The 15,064-nt window shown below is 46.6% G+C and overlaps 1 protein-coding gene across 1 annotated transcript in view; it reads right to left on the bottom strand.

The window, feature by feature from the left end:
* Positions 1-1,230: 1,230 nt before the first annotated feature.
* Positions 1,231-15,064, bottom strand: part of LOC120371715 (deleted in malignant brain tumors 1 protein-like) — a 106,070-nt gene continuing 92,236 nt past the window's right edge. Inside the window, exons 8-14 of the mRNA XM_039487877.1 lie at positions 11,786-12,100; positions 11,398-11,540; positions 4,727-5,060; positions 2,772-3,086; positions 2,111-2,173; positions 1,713-2,024; positions 1,231-1,279 (exon numbers count right to left, since the gene is read on the bottom strand). Of these exons, the coding sequence (XP_039343811.1) occupies positions 1,239-1,279; positions 1,713-2,024; positions 2,111-2,173; positions 2,772-3,086; positions 4,727-5,060; positions 11,398-11,540; positions 11,786-12,100 (1,523 nt within the window). The 3' untranslated portion in view covers positions 1,231-1,238. The remainder of the gene's footprint in view (positions 1,280-1,712; positions 2,025-2,110; positions 2,174-2,771; positions 3,087-4,726; positions 5,061-11,397; positions 11,541-11,785; positions 12,101-15,064) is intronic.

The following is a 15,064-nucleotide window of genomic DNA, read 5'->3' as shown; positions in this document are numbered from 1 at the left end:
CAGGGAAATTTAAGCCTTGATGGGAGGAGGAGGATGTTTTATCTGGGTGTGACATTCCTCTCTGGTGTTATCTGAACCAGTGATCTGCTAGGCATCTCCAATCCTAGACTCTGGGAGCCAGCCTTACCCTGCTCTGCTGTGAGAACTCCCACTCCTGGGCTGTTTACGCCCAGCCTCTGACATGTAAGCTGATTGGACTGTGCAACCATATGACACTAGCCAATATCTCTAGTCCCAGACACAACCCTAGTTACCTCTGTCTTGCAGTGTCCGGTTATGCCCACTGGATGCTGCAAGCTTATATGATTTCATCAATTTAACAAAGAAATTAATATGTACCAGTCTTGTTCTCCCAAGGGGAGTCTCTGACACACTTTAAACCAAACACACTGCTTCAGGTAGAATAAACAAACAGATTTATTAGCTATAAAGACAGATTTTAAGGGATTATAAATCAAAACATAACAAGTCAGATTTGGTCAAATGAAATAAAAGCAAAACACATTCTAAGCAGATCTTAACACTTTCAATGTCCTTACAAACTCAGATGCTTCTCACCACAGGCTGGCTGGTTACTTTTCAGTCAGGCTCTCCCCTTTGATCAGCGTTTCAGGCGCTTGGTGGTGATGGTGTCTGTAGAAGTAGGTGGAAGAGAGAGAGAGAGCATGGGAAAACGTCTCTCCTTTTTATCATGTCCTTTCTTCCCTCTTGGCTCTTCCGGACAAGGCCACACCCCACCTTAGGACTCCGGCAGTACCGGTAAGTCCTGTAAGTTACTTTCACCCCTGCCCCCCCAACACTTCAGAGTCAGGTGAGCATTACCTCATCACAGTCCCAAACTGACCAAAGGAAGGGGAATGACTCCCTGGAGGGTCTAACAGATTATTTTGTTGCTGCCTAAGCCAGTGTCCATTGTTCCTGTGAGGTAGGTCTGGGTTTGTCCCATCCTTGCCCTGATGAGGTGTGAACTGCCTCTCTGTTCTTGGAGAGTTTTTGCCTGGGCTTGCTTTAAGCTCTGAGGATACATTTTCAGCCTCATAAGTATATACATGACATTATAACCTATAACCTTACTATAACATTACTGAAATGATTACTGTAACATCACTGTAATGATTACTGTAGCATCATGAGCCTTGCGAAGACACCCAACATGACAAACTTTGCATTGGATACCACACAATCATTTTATAAAGATGAACATGGCGGTGTAGGGTATTCCCCTGGGGTACAGAGGGTCACACTGGGGTATTCAGAGAATCTGTCCTCTCTGTCAGACCTACAAAGGGAAAGGAAGGAGAGTTGGAGCCTGGAGCGACAGGGAGGTGACGTGTTTGTTACCAGGGAGAACCTCACCTCTGAGAGTCCCTGAGGGCACTGTCCAACTGTCACCTCCACAAACCTGCTCACAGTAGCATGGGGCCTGTTTGTTAGTGATTTGGGACCCAAGTCCCTTGTGCTCTGTGCAGCAATGAGGACACTAGTAACAAACCAGCACACTGGAGCCTGTGATGAATACAGGGGATTTGTGGGCTGATGCCTGAGCCAATCTGACCTGAGAAAGGATCCATCCCACAACATCCAGGATGCTCCTGCACACAGGAGATGGGAGGGCCTGGTCTGTGACCAAAGGGGCGGGGGGGGGGGGTGATCTGATCCATCCTCCTCTCTGAAAATTACAGCATGTAGCAGAAACATTTCCTGTCACTCACCTGAGCAAATCACGGCAGCATCTTCCTTATGACCACAGTTGCTCTCACCCCAGGGCTTGGCAGGACAGTCCCAGAGAGATGACTCTGTCCCTCGGCAATTCAATTTCTCCACCCAAATGGGACCAGTCCCCTCGCCGAATGCAGCCTCGCCCGGGGCAGATACAGCAGATCCACAGCCCAGTTGTTTACACACAACGTTAGCATCCGCCATGTCCCAGGAGTCATCACAAACTGTTCCCCAGGAGCCATGATACCAAACCTCCACTTTCCCCGAGCATCTGTCCTCTCCTCCCACGACACGTAACTTCTGGTCTGGAAATGCAGAAACCTCACATGTTACTGGGGCAGCTGGGAAAGTCCTTAGGGACCAAGAAGGAGACCGTGAGAAGCAGAGATACCTGTGCAGCTTGGAGAGTTCGGGCATTCAGCAAACAGGGTCTGAGTTGGTTTTGCTTTTATTCCTATGGAGAGAAAAAGCCGAGGTAAATGCACTGGGTTGTGTGTGTGATGTGAGAATAGAATTTATCTGTATTTTAAACCCATAATTTCATAATTTTCATAATTTCAGCACTGTATGAACTGAAATGTGAACTCTGGGTCATTTAATACCTAATAAATTTGCTCTTCAGCTGTTACTCAGACACACAGGCCGACATGCACCCAGACTTGTGGGGGATTCCAGTCTTGACCCAAATTGCACAGCCTGGGCCCATCTCTGAGTGCTCATCCCAAAAGGATTAAGAGCTGCCTAATGACGGTCTCTGGGGAGAGGCTTTTCTTCGCTCTCACACTGCCTTATCTCACTGTGTAACACAGTTAATTAATTTAATTAAATTAATTAATTTATAATTAATTGGTTAAATTCCATGTTTGTTCTTAATCAGACAAATTCTTATTCCTATAAAAGACTGTGAAAATATGTTTGTATCTTCTGTTGAGAATTTAAATCTGCCTACACTGAGATGTGAACAACAACAAGTTCTGTCCTAACCCTTCAATTAATTGAACACATCACGTATATGTGTTTGCACGGGCACATGCTGGTAGTTTCAGAATTACCAGTGCAAGAAATATGGGTCTCTTCTGCTCGGTTATCACATGACTTTGGATCCCAGGGCTCTGACGGGCACTGCCAGAGGGAGCTGTGCTGCTCACTGCATGCAATGTGGTCCAGCCACGTGGGACCAGAACCTGCTCCATATGCAAAGTCTCTTGCAAACTGCCCTCCATCCCCACAGTTCAGCTGTTTGCAGACAATTGCTACGGTGACTCCAGACATATGATTGGAGCAAACACTGCCCCACGTCCCATTGTAGAAAACCTCCAGCCGCCCAGCACAGTCACTGTCGCTCACCAGCCTCAGATCTGTGAATTCTAGAAGGAAATGCACAAAAAGGGAATTTAAATTGTCTGATTCTGAAATGAACTGGGGTGTGAAGGTGAAGAGCAGCCGCATAGATACACCACCACAGGGGGCTGGACTGGAGAGGCACCTCTTCCCCAGCCCTGAGGCTGCTGCGGCCAGGGACAAGTGCCTCTTCCCTGGTCCCAGCCCTGGATCTGTCATGGCTGGTGAGAGGTGCCTCTCCCCTGGCCCCGGAGGTACTGCAGTGGGGAAAGAGGTGCCTCTCTCCTGGCCCCAAGATGCTGCAGCAAGAGACGGCTGGGAGGAGCCCTCTCTCCCCACCACAGCCCCAGAGCAGCCTGCACCGCAAACCCTTCATCCCTGGCCCCACCCCATAGCCCACACCCCCAGCCAACGCCCTCACCCCCCATACTCCAACTCTCTGCTCCAGCCCTGAGCTCCCTCCTGTACCCTGAGCCACTTATCCCCAGCCTCACCCCAGAGTCTGCACCCCCAGCCAGAGCCCTCTGCCCCATCCCTGAGCTCAGAACCCCTCAGCCCCACCCCCACTACACATCACCTCTATACTGGTGCACATAACAAAATTCATTCTGCACATGGATGTAAAAAATTACAGGGAACATTGGTCCAGGAGTTCACATCTGTTACTGTATTGATGGAATCTACTTATAGACACACCATCAGTTTAGGGAATTGCCTTGTTTCTCACCATCTGCCCTGAGGTGGGCACTCAGAGCCATGAGCCACTCTAGACAGCGTGACAGGGATCATGAGATCATATAGTTTGACCTTCTATAAAACACCTGCATAGAGCCCAATAACTTGAGTTTGATTTAAGCATAGTTTCCAGAAAGACATCCAGTCTAGACAGGAAGACTTCAAGAGATGCAGAATGCATCAGTTCCCTGGTAGTTTGTTCTGATGCTTAATCACCCTCCCTGTTAAAAACCTGGGCCTTATTTCTGAGGCGAATTTGTCTGGTTTCAGCTTCCAGCCATCATATCTTTTAGATTAAAGAGCCCTTTAGTAAGAGGTATGTTCTCCTTGAGAAGGAACTTACACACCCATAATCAAGTCACCTCCTGATCATTTTGATAAGCTGAACAGATTCATTATCTTAAATCTCTCACCGTAAGGCTTTTATTCAAGCCCTCAGATCACGTGTGTGGCTCTTCTCTGCTCCCTCTCCAATTTTTGTGGATGTCAGAACTGGACACAGTATTCCAGTATCTGTCTCACCATTGCCATTTACAACAGTAAAATTTAGTCCCCGCTCCTACTCACTACTCCTATTTATACATCCAAGGTTCACATTAGCCCGTTTTGCCACACAGGGCACTGGGAGCTCAGGTTCAGTTATTTCTCCACTAGGACCCTACATCCTTTTCAGTCACTGCTTTCCATGATACAGTCTCCTTCAGACACCTGAGATGCAGCATTCTAACATTAGGGAAATCTTGCAATAGCTCCAGTATCTCTGGGTGGGAGCTGAGGACTTTCTAATGGTGACTCTGGTAGGTAGTTACACAAGGGAAAGGGAGGCAGAGACAGTCAGGGAAAGTATCATTCTCATCAATCTCCTTAAACATCTGCCCCCTCCATTAAATCCCCTGGTAACCAGGCTCACCACAGCATTCACACAACAGACCTGAGCAGAGAACTCCGGCGTCCTCTTTGTGTCTGCAGTTGTGCTGGCCCCAGCCTCTGGAAGGACACGACCAGAGATCGGATTCATTCCCAGAGCAGTTCACATCATCCAGCCAGATCTGCCCGGATCCTTGCCCATAATGAGCAGAGACAGTTGCATTGATGGCGTGTCCACATCCCAGTTGTTTGCAAACGACATTGGAGTCTGATAGATCCCAGGAATCATCACAGACTGTCCCCCAGCTGCCATTGTAATAAATCTCCACTCTCCCGGCACAGCGACCTCCCCCATTCACAAGTCTGATCCTCCTGCTCCCTGCAGGGATAGATCCCAGCTGTTAATATGCTTTTTTCCTACTGAACAGAGAATATTTGTGAGATTTGGAAATGAATCACCTGAACAAACAACACCGATGTCCGCAGCAATTCCTGCCTGGGCTGTCTCAGATGTGGAGTTGTCACAGAGAACCAGGTGAGTCTCATTTCCTGCACACTGGACCCTTCTCAGCCCCACGGGGCCTGTTCCTTGCTCAGACTTAGGGGGGGTATAAACTTTCTCAGCAACGCCACACTCGAGCTCCCTGCACACCACACTGGCATCGTTCATGTCCCACTGGTCATCCAGCACTCTGCCCCACGCACCACTGAGGGAAATCTCGACTCTTCCATCGCACCGGCTCTCTCCATTCAGCAGTCTGAGTGATTCAGAGCGACCTGGGCTCAGGAGAGATGGGAAACACACTGAATAACACTCCCTGTTATACACTAGAAATAATACAGAGTGTGCATGAAATTATGGACTATTTCTCAATAAGAAGGTATAAGCCAGTGATCAGTCACACGCTAGCCTGATGGGGGGTGTGCTTTGTGGGGGCAGGTCTGGGTGGGGCTAGTGCTGGGGCTGGAGACCTGGACATCAGCTTCCGGCGCAGGCAGGAAAGGGACGTGGCTGGGCTGACGGATACTGAGCCAGGGTCAGGAAGAGTGGGTGGAGCTCGAGTCCCAGCGGGACACCCCCTTTACCCAAAGGGTGCACCTAGAGTGACCAGCTGTCCTGATTTTATAGGGACAGTTCTGATACTTGGGGCTTTTTCTTATATAAGTGCCTATTACGTCCCATCACCTGTCCAATTTTTCACATTTGTTGTCTGGTTACCCTAGGCACGCCCTGCAGTCTGTGTGCCCCGGGCAGCCTCAGCTTTGGGTGCCTGCTGAGCGGTAAGGCCTGGCTGGAAGGGGTGGAGGGAGGCAATCCCCCCTCCCTCCTGTCCCTTCCCCAGATCCACGGATCCCTCCTGCACCGTGCCCTCTGCCCCTCCCATCACTACCCACCCCCCGAAATCCGGGTCCCACCCAGGGTTCCTGTCCTAGCTGTGCCATTAGTGTGGTGTGAGAGTAGAGAGTAGATTTGGGGCTTTCTGAGGAGGCTCATGGCTATAACTGGGTACCACAGCCCCTCAGGAAGGCCAGATGGGATCACAGCAGATGGAGCTCGTACGGAAGGGACCAGGTGTTTTTCCTTAGAAGGGATTCTCCTTCCAGTAACTGTAGGGAGAAATCAGCATCCCCATGTGCTGAGGAGTTCCCTCAGAGAACCAGGGTATGGACTGGGTAGGTAATTAGGAGAGGCAGGGCAGGGCTGTGGGGAATTCAGTTAATAATGCAGGGAGCAGCCTCTGCAAGAAGCAAGAGAGCTATGAGGTGATTTGCCCCCAAGGTACAAAGGTATCAGCTGTAAAGAGGAGAGCAGACCTCTGTTGAGAGTGCTGGGCAGGGCCTTATAGGCTTAGTCATGGTGTGTAACAGCACCAGTGACTCTGGTCTCTGTTGGAGTCAGTCCTGGAAGCTACGTGTCCATTATTGGGAAGAAGGTTGAAATTCAGGGCTTCTGCAGTAGGTTTCTCTGTAAGGACCACAGTTCCAGCTAGTCAAGAATCTCTGTTGAGACTCTGTACATGGCTGAGAAGATGGGGCAGAGAGGGGAGCTGCAACTTCATTCAGCAGGAGGGGTCCCTTTGGTGAGGGGAGAAGCAGATGATCACAATGGCCTCTTTGGGTCTTAAAACTCTGCGGATCTATAGACCCAGAAGACGGGCTCCATTTAGCCACAAGGGAACCAGATTGGCTGGCCATTGAAATTAAGTTTTCTAGTGAAATATTTTTCCCACAGGGCCCTGGCCACTTTTAGTGCCCAGGATGGATAAATCAGGGTTGTGCAGTATCTGGCTGTTGCCTGTGCGACCCCTGCCTCATTCACTTTAGAAACTGGAAGACCTGTAGAGAAGGAGCAGGGGAGCACAGGAAGAACTAGAATGATCTTATTAAGAGCAGTGTCTGTCATTCAGTAGAGCTCAGTTCTGTTCCTGCCTGTGCCACTGACTTCACAGGGTGCAATACATCGATCATCCAGATCATTAATAAAGATGTTGAACAAAACTGTCCCCAGGACTGACCCTGGGTCACTCCGCTTGATACCGGCTGCCTGGCCAGAGCTCCCCAGCTCTGCCTGTCCTCTCCAGCACTACTCTGTTTGAGATACCCTTCTCCAGCCAGCAGCCAGGTCCTTCCCACTCCACCAGTGGAGTAAGACTCCCCCGGCCTAGCTCCAAACCCTTTTATCAGGGCCAGCTGGACCCTAATTGGGTGTGGCCACACCTGTGGCTGCCTACCCAATTAGCCTCCCTTGACTGCTTTCAGCCCCAGCCCTCTCCAAGGGCTGACTTTTAACCCTTTCCAAGCTGGAGTGGGGTGACCACCCCATCACATATCAAAAGCTTTGCTAAAGTCAAGATATATAACATCCACCACATTCCCCATATCCACAGAGCCAGTTATCTCATCACAGAAGGCAATCAGGTTGGTCAGGCATGACTTGCTCTTGGTGAATCCACGATGACTGTTCCTGATCACGTTCCTCTCCTCCAAGTGCTTCAAAATGGTTTCCTTGAGGATCTGCTCCATGATTTTTCCAGGGACTGAGGTGAGGCTGACTGGTCTGTAGTTCCTTGGGTTCTCCGTCTTCCCGTTTTTAAAGATAGTCACTATATTTGCCTTTTTCCAATCATCCAGTACCTCCCGCCATCACCATGAGTTTTCAAAGATAATGGGCAATGGCTCTGCAATCACATCAGACAATTCCTCAGCACCCTCAGGTGCATTAGAGCTGGACCCATGGACTTGAGCATGTCCAGCTTTTCTAAACAGTCCTTAACCTGTTCTTTCACCACTGAGAGCTGTTACTTCTCCCCATACTGTGTTGCCCAGGATAGCAGTGTGGGAGCTGACCTTGTCTGTGAAGACCGGGGCAAAAAAAGCATTGAGTACTTCAGCTTTTTCCACATCATCTGTCACTAGATTGTCTCCTCCATTCATGAAGAGTCCCACACTTTCCCTGACCTTCTTCCTGTTGCTAACATACCTGTAGAAACCCTTCTTGTTACCCTTCACATCCCTTACTATCTGCAACTCCAGTTGTGCTTTGGCCTTCCTGATTACACCCCTGCAGGCTCAAGCAATATTTTTATACTCCTCCCTAGTCATCTGTCCAAGTTTCCACTTCTTGTAAGCTTCCTTTTTGTGTTTAAGCTCACTCAACATTTCACTGTTAAGCAAAGCTTGTCACCTGCCATATTTGCTATTCTTTCTGCACATCGGGATGGTTTGTTCCTGCACCCTCAATAAGGCTTCTTTAAAATACAGCCAGCTCTCCCGGACTCCTTTCCACCTCATATTAACTTCTCAGGGGATCCTGCCCATCAGTTCCCTAAGGGAGTCAAAGTCTGCATTTCTGAACTCCAGGATCCATATTGTACTACTCTCTTTTCTTCCTTTTGTGAGGATCCTGAAATCAATCATCTCATGGTCACTGCTGTCCAGGTTCCCACCCACTTCTACTTCCCCTACCAATTCTTCCCGGTTTGTGAGCAGCAGGTCAAGAAGAGAATGGCCCCTGGTTGGTTCCTTCAGTAGTTGCAACAGGAAGTTGTCCCCAATACTCTCCAAATCTTCCTGGATTGTCTGTGCACTGCTGTATTGCTTTCCCAGCAGATGTCAGGGTGATTGACGTCCCCATTAAAACCAGGGCCTGGTTTCTGGAAACTTCAGTTAATTGGCTGAAGAAAGCCTCGTCTACCTCATCCTCCTGGTCCGGTGGTCTGTAGCACACGCCCACCACGACATCACCCTTGTTGCTCTCGCTTCTAAACTTAACCCAAAGACTCTCAACAGGCTTTTTTCCAGTTTCATACTAGAACTCTGAGCAATCATACTGCTCCCTTACGTGCAGTGCAACTCCTCCACCTTTTCTCTGCTGTCTGTCCTTCCTGAACAGTTTATACCTATCCATGACAGTGCTCCAGTCATGTGAGCTACTCCACCAAGTCTCTGTTATTCCAATCACATCATAGTGCTTTGACTATGCCAGGACTTCCAATTCTTCCTGCTTGTTTTCCAGGCTTCTTGCATTCGTGTACATGCACCTAAGATAACTAGCCATCAATATAACTAGGTCAAGGGAACATGTGGCTGCTCAGCTCTTCTGCAGTCAGGCAGTGTGGTCAGGGGGAACGAACACAGGGCTGCAAGTCAAAACACTTTGTTTTATTCTTTCTCCATTGCTGACTCACTGGGTGGCCTTGGGCAAGTCACTTTGCTTTTCTCTCTCAGTTTCACCATTTGTAAAATGGAGCTAATAATAATACGTACCACCCGCTTCCCTGGAGTTTGGTGAGGGTTTATTAATGTCTGGACAGTACTTTGAACACACAAAGCTCTGCAGAAATGGTGAGTACTCTGAAGAATCAGGCTCTGAGAGTCTCAGGTTGCTGCCCAATCACCCCAAGTTTGGAATGTTAGGTATAATCATTATATGTAAAATTGTCAAAAGCCGATAAATGATGTAGGAGCCAAAGTATCATTTTCAGAAGTGACTTAGGCAGCAAGAGGGAAGAGGGAGAAATCTGCATGGTTCTTGGGCTCCTACGTTACTGGATACAATGGGATTTAAGTCCCTAAGTCACTTAGGCACTTTTGAAAAAGTTATTCTTGGGCTTCTAAGTGTCTAAGTCACTTTTGAAATGGGCATCATAAGAGTCTGCTATCTGCTGGGGTGTTATGAAGACAAATTCATTAATGTTTGTGGTGCACTCTGATGGTATGGTGACAAGCACCATAGAAAAGCCAAAGAAGAAATTAATAATTCTGTATTCAGTGCAGTGTTTGTACGGTATGTAGAGTGAATAAGGCCATGGGTCACATGTTAAATGATGAGGATAAAAAGACATATTCAATAGCTCCTCCATCCCCTGAACACCAACCTTCCTGTGCACTGAAGCAGGCAGGAGCTGGGGATAGGTGGGTGAGAATAATAGGACATGTGCATGCAATTAGACTATCATAATGTATATGCTCCAGGGAGGGTGCGGGGGCTGAATTAACATTACATAAGTAACTTTAACTCTGGTATTTTCTAATTCTTGTGTCTTGGGCTTTGACTAAATAAACTAAATAACGCTTTTTTTTTGTTTGGTTGGTTTGTTTTTTAGAAAAGGTAAATATTAGAGAGGGTCGACAACCCAACATTTTTTCTGTGAAGTATTTTGAATGCAGTATTTCAATTTTTACTGGCAAGTGAAAATAAAATGAGAATTTTTGTTTCAATTCTAACTAAAATGTTGATTCATTTAAACTTTTGGAGAATGAAACATTCAATTTCCCTTTCCAGTTTTTGGATTTACAAGTTTGTCACTTCCTCCCCCTTTCTATTTTTCATCTTTTCTTCCACTGTAAAAAGTTAGAAAAAAGTTTATAAGTAAGAAATCAGGGAAAAAAAACCTTTTGTGTCTTTTCAACTGGGAAGGTGTGAAAAAAGTAAAAAAAAAAAAAAAAAAGCTAAGTGTGTGAAAGCACTACTTTCTCTGTGGTGTCGTACCAAAAATGCCCTCAGGAACTCACGAGAGAGAAGGGAAATGGTGATTTTCAGCAGTTTATAATTGAGCCAAACCTGGAAGGAATTTCCTTGCACTAGTAGAGGACACCTCCCTGGCCCCAGCATTGACCCCTTCGCAAATTGCAAAGGCTGCAGCAATCAAGGAAAGCTTCAGAGCATCTCAAAAAGGTGCTGAGAATATTTTATACTAAAAAGTGTGAAGCAACCTCCATATTGGGAGTCACTACCAGCTCCTCCTCTAATTACTGCTGGAGAAGGCTGAGGACAATGAGTTGGTGACATTTATGTAACCTGAAGGACAAAGTGCTGCCCCTGCTCCGCTGGCCTGCGTAAGGACAGAGTTGCTGATGTTTTTATTGGAGAATCCAGGGCTTTCCCAGGTCACGACTATTCTTTTGTGAGATATTATTTGATTTTATCTTTAATACATTTACTATTATTATACATGGTTTAGGATCTAGCTCCTCCTCCCCTTGCTGTGCCCTGAGGTTCCCCTGCTCTTGGGGCAATGTCACACACTGAGGGGCAGGTGTCCTTAATCCAGCATCTCTCCTGCACTTACCTGAGCAAATCACACTGGCATCATTGTCGTGTGAGCACTGAGAGGCGCCCAGGGCAGTAACAGGGCAATGGCCCAAATGGGGTTCAGTCCCTTTACAGTGAAATGTGTCTGTCCAGACAGAGCCAGTTCCCTTCCCAAAATATGCTTTTCCTGGGGCTGATACAGCAAACCCGCAGTCGAGCTGATGACAGAGAACGTTGGCATCTGGTAAATCCCAGCGTGAGTCACAGAGGGTTGCCCAGGCACCAAGAACCTGGATCTCCACCCTCCCTGAGCACTCTGTGCTGCCGTTCACGAGCCGGAAACCTGTGTGCCCAGGGGAGAAGGGAGAAGGGGTTTAGAGAGGGAGCCTTGGAACTATTTAATAGCAAATAGTTAAAGAAAGGAAAGTCAGGGGGCATTTGATCCCTTTCTCATTATCTTGGCTTGTTTGGGGTTTTGATCCAACCCTATTAAACCAAGCTCCCCACACAGTGAGATCAGTACATTGCTTCACCCTAATCTAGAATACACATCATTGGGATTTTAAAGACATTGAGCTGAATTCTTACGTGAGCATATGACACCAGCATCATTTGTGTGTGAGCATCCCTGATTCACGTGTGATATCCTGGGACAGTAGACAAGGAGAGACTCATTCCCCACACACTGGAATTCTTCAGTCAAGATCAATCCTTGTCCTTCTCCAAAGTGACCTCCTCCTGGGACAGATACAGCTATTCCACACTGTAGTTCATTACAGATAACATTGGCAACTTTGAGATCAAAGTCTGGATCACAGACTGTGGCCCATGTGTTTCCATGTTTTATTTCCACACGTCCTGAGCAGGCACTGTCTCCTCCAACCAGCCGGGGCTTAATGTGTCCTAGAAAGTCAATGAAGGCTGAAAATTATAACGGGGGCTTTGGGAGATGGGGTGCTCCACTGGTATAAAATTTTGCCTAAACGTGAAGGCATCAATAGAAATAAAAATGCATTAAAATGGAAAAAGTGGGAATTAGAGCAAATCAATATACATTAGAAGGTAGGATATGAAGAAAACTGATAAGGGAAGCTAAAGACATCAGGATAAACTCGTGACTGGGAGGACTATGAAAATAAGCAGTTTTTTAAGACTATTAGGAACAAACAAACAAATCCTAACCATGTAGTAGGCTCATTAGAAATGGAGATGGTAAAATTGTTAATAATGAGGCAGAAAAGGCAGAAGCGTTCAATACACATTTCTGGTTTTGGACAGCAGCAGGATGTCTATACATATCCTGTGAAGAAGATGAATCTCTCTCCAATCTATTGGTACCTAAGGAGCATGTTAAATGTCATTTACCAGGAATCAACATTTTTTTTACATCAGCAGGCCTGAATACCTGATAAAAGCACAGAATAATAGAAATGTAGGGTTGGGAGGAACCTCAGGAGGTCATCTAGTCTATCTCTTCATACCAAGGGAGGTGTAAGTATACCTAGGCCACCCCAACAGATGTTTGTCTAACTTGTTCTGCAAAGTCACCAATGATGGGGATTACATATCCTCCCTACATACTCTGTTACCGTGCTTAATTATTGCTATAGTTAGAATTTTTTTCTAATATCTAATCTGAATCTCCTTTGCTGGATCTAAGATGATTATGTCTAGTCCTACCTTTGGTGGATGTGGTCAACAATTGACAAACAATATTTCAGTTATTTGAAGACTGTTATCAGTTCACCTCCCTGACTTCTCTTCTCTAAACTTAAAATGTCCAATTCTTTCAACATTTCCTCATAGATCATGTTTTCTAAACCTCTTACTCTGTTTGTTGCTCTCCTCTGGACATTCTCCAATTTGTCCTTATCTTTCTTAAACAGTGATGAGCAAAACTGGACACAGGACTCCAGCTGAGGCCACACCAGTGCTAAGTAGAGTGGGACAATTACCTCCTGTGTCTTACATATGACATTCTTGTTAATACAATTCAGAATGACATTTCCCTTTTCCACAACAGCATCACAACTTTTCAGATTGTGTTCCACTATAACTGCGAGATCATTTTCTGCAGAACTGCTGAATTGTCAGTTATTCCTTATTTTGGGTTTTTTTTGTATTTGATTTTACCTTCCTGAGTCTAATGCTTTGCACTTGTTTTTACTGAATTTCAATTTACTGATTTCAGACCAATTTTCCAGTTTATCAAGATCATTCTGAATTTTAACACTGCCTTCCAAAGAGCTTGCGACCCCTCTCAGCTTCATGTCATCCACAAATCGTGTAAGTGTATCTCTACTCCACCATCCAAGTCATTTACAAAAATATTGAATAGTATCAGACCCAGGACAGTGTTATTTTTTATTTATCCATAGGAACACAGCAATCACAGAGAAAAGGGATAAAGTGACTGAAGGCCCACAGGCCTATGTCTTTCCTAAAACTCAGCTTTTCCCTCACAACCTGGGCTGACTCAGCTTATCACAGGAACTCCTGCGTCTAGGGATTGTGTTACAGTCTCCTTCCCTACAGACCCTGCCTCATTCCCTCTGTTCATCAGGGCTCCCTTGTTAACAATTCCCAAGCTCTCTGTTTAAGATTTCCCACCTGATGGGCCCATCCCAAGGAAGGGCGGTTGTGCTCAGCTTGGCCAGATGCAAAAGTTCAAAAGTCCCAACACCTGTATTGTCAGTTAAGTACCAGTAACTGGGTTCTATGAAACCACTGTCTGCTGTCCTGCAACATGTTTATAGTTCAGATGGGGGTTGCCCTTTGAACCCTGGTAGGAAATGTGAAAATAGCAGTAAAAGAGACTGAAGTGCACATAATATTCACAGAAATACAGCTATTTCCTATGTTCTTCGCAGGGGTCATAGTAGATAAAGAATTGAACGTGAGCTCCCAGTGTGATGCTGCTGCAAAAACAGCTAAGGTGATCCATGGTGTGTGTATCCAACATGAAATTTGCTTACAGGACCCCCAACAGATGCGGAGTGACACTGACATCCTTGCCAGTTTCACCACTGTTAGCATCAGGACAAGCATGTCAATTTCTCACCGCCACTGCTGGGGCTCTGGGGCAGCCTCCTCATGTGTCCTGCCCTGGACTGGGGACCCCCTGGCTCCCAGACTCCTTGGCCAGCTGGTAACCTAAATAGGCAAATAGCCAAGGTTGGGACATTCTGCAAGGCAGGGCTGCCCCAGAGCCAGAGACCCTGGGACACCAGAACCCATCCCAGGACTTCCAGGATCCCCAAAGAAAACCCTGGAGCTGAGCCTTGGTTAGAGCTGGGACTCCCAGGACTTTCAGGTTCCTGTCCCATGGCAGAGAGCCTGAAACCATTTGCAGGGCTGCACCAGAGCTGCAGATCCTAGAAGACTGGGGTACCCAGCCCTGGGACTATCTGCATGACAGGACTAACAGAAGCCACCAGGGAACCGGGCAGTGAACTATGGGCATTTCCACAAGACCCTGCTTGTAGTTTCAAGAAAGAACACTGCATACTAAAGGCCTTCTTAATCTTGTGGAGAAAGGCATAACAAGAACCAATGGATGAAAGTTAAAGCCAGATAAGTTCCTATTAGACGTAAGGCAGACATTTTTCACAGTAATACTGATGAAACATTGGAACAAACTCCCAAGGAAGCAGAAGATTCTCCACCTCCTGAAGTATTCAGAACAAAGGATGCCTTTCTGGAAGATATGCTTTAGCCAAACACAAATTCAGATGAAGTACAGGAGTAATTGCTTTAAATTCTATAGTGTTTGTTACCTAGGAGGTCAGACTAAATGTAATGCTCTCTTCTGGCCTTTAAATCAATACAGCTATGAATCAAAAAGAAAGTTAAAGTTTGCAAAGTGAA

The sequence above is a fragment of the Mauremys reevesii genome, linkage group 1, assembly GCF_016161935.1.
Source record: "Mauremys reevesii isolate NIE-2019 linkage group 1, ASM1616193v1, whole genome shotgun sequence".
Classification (NCBI taxonomy): domain Eukaryota; kingdom Metazoa; phylum Chordata; order Testudines; family Geoemydidae; genus Mauremys; species Mauremys reevesii.
The sequence above is the reverse complement of the archived record's forward strand: the minus strand, read 5'-3'. Positions and strand labels throughout refer to the sequence as shown.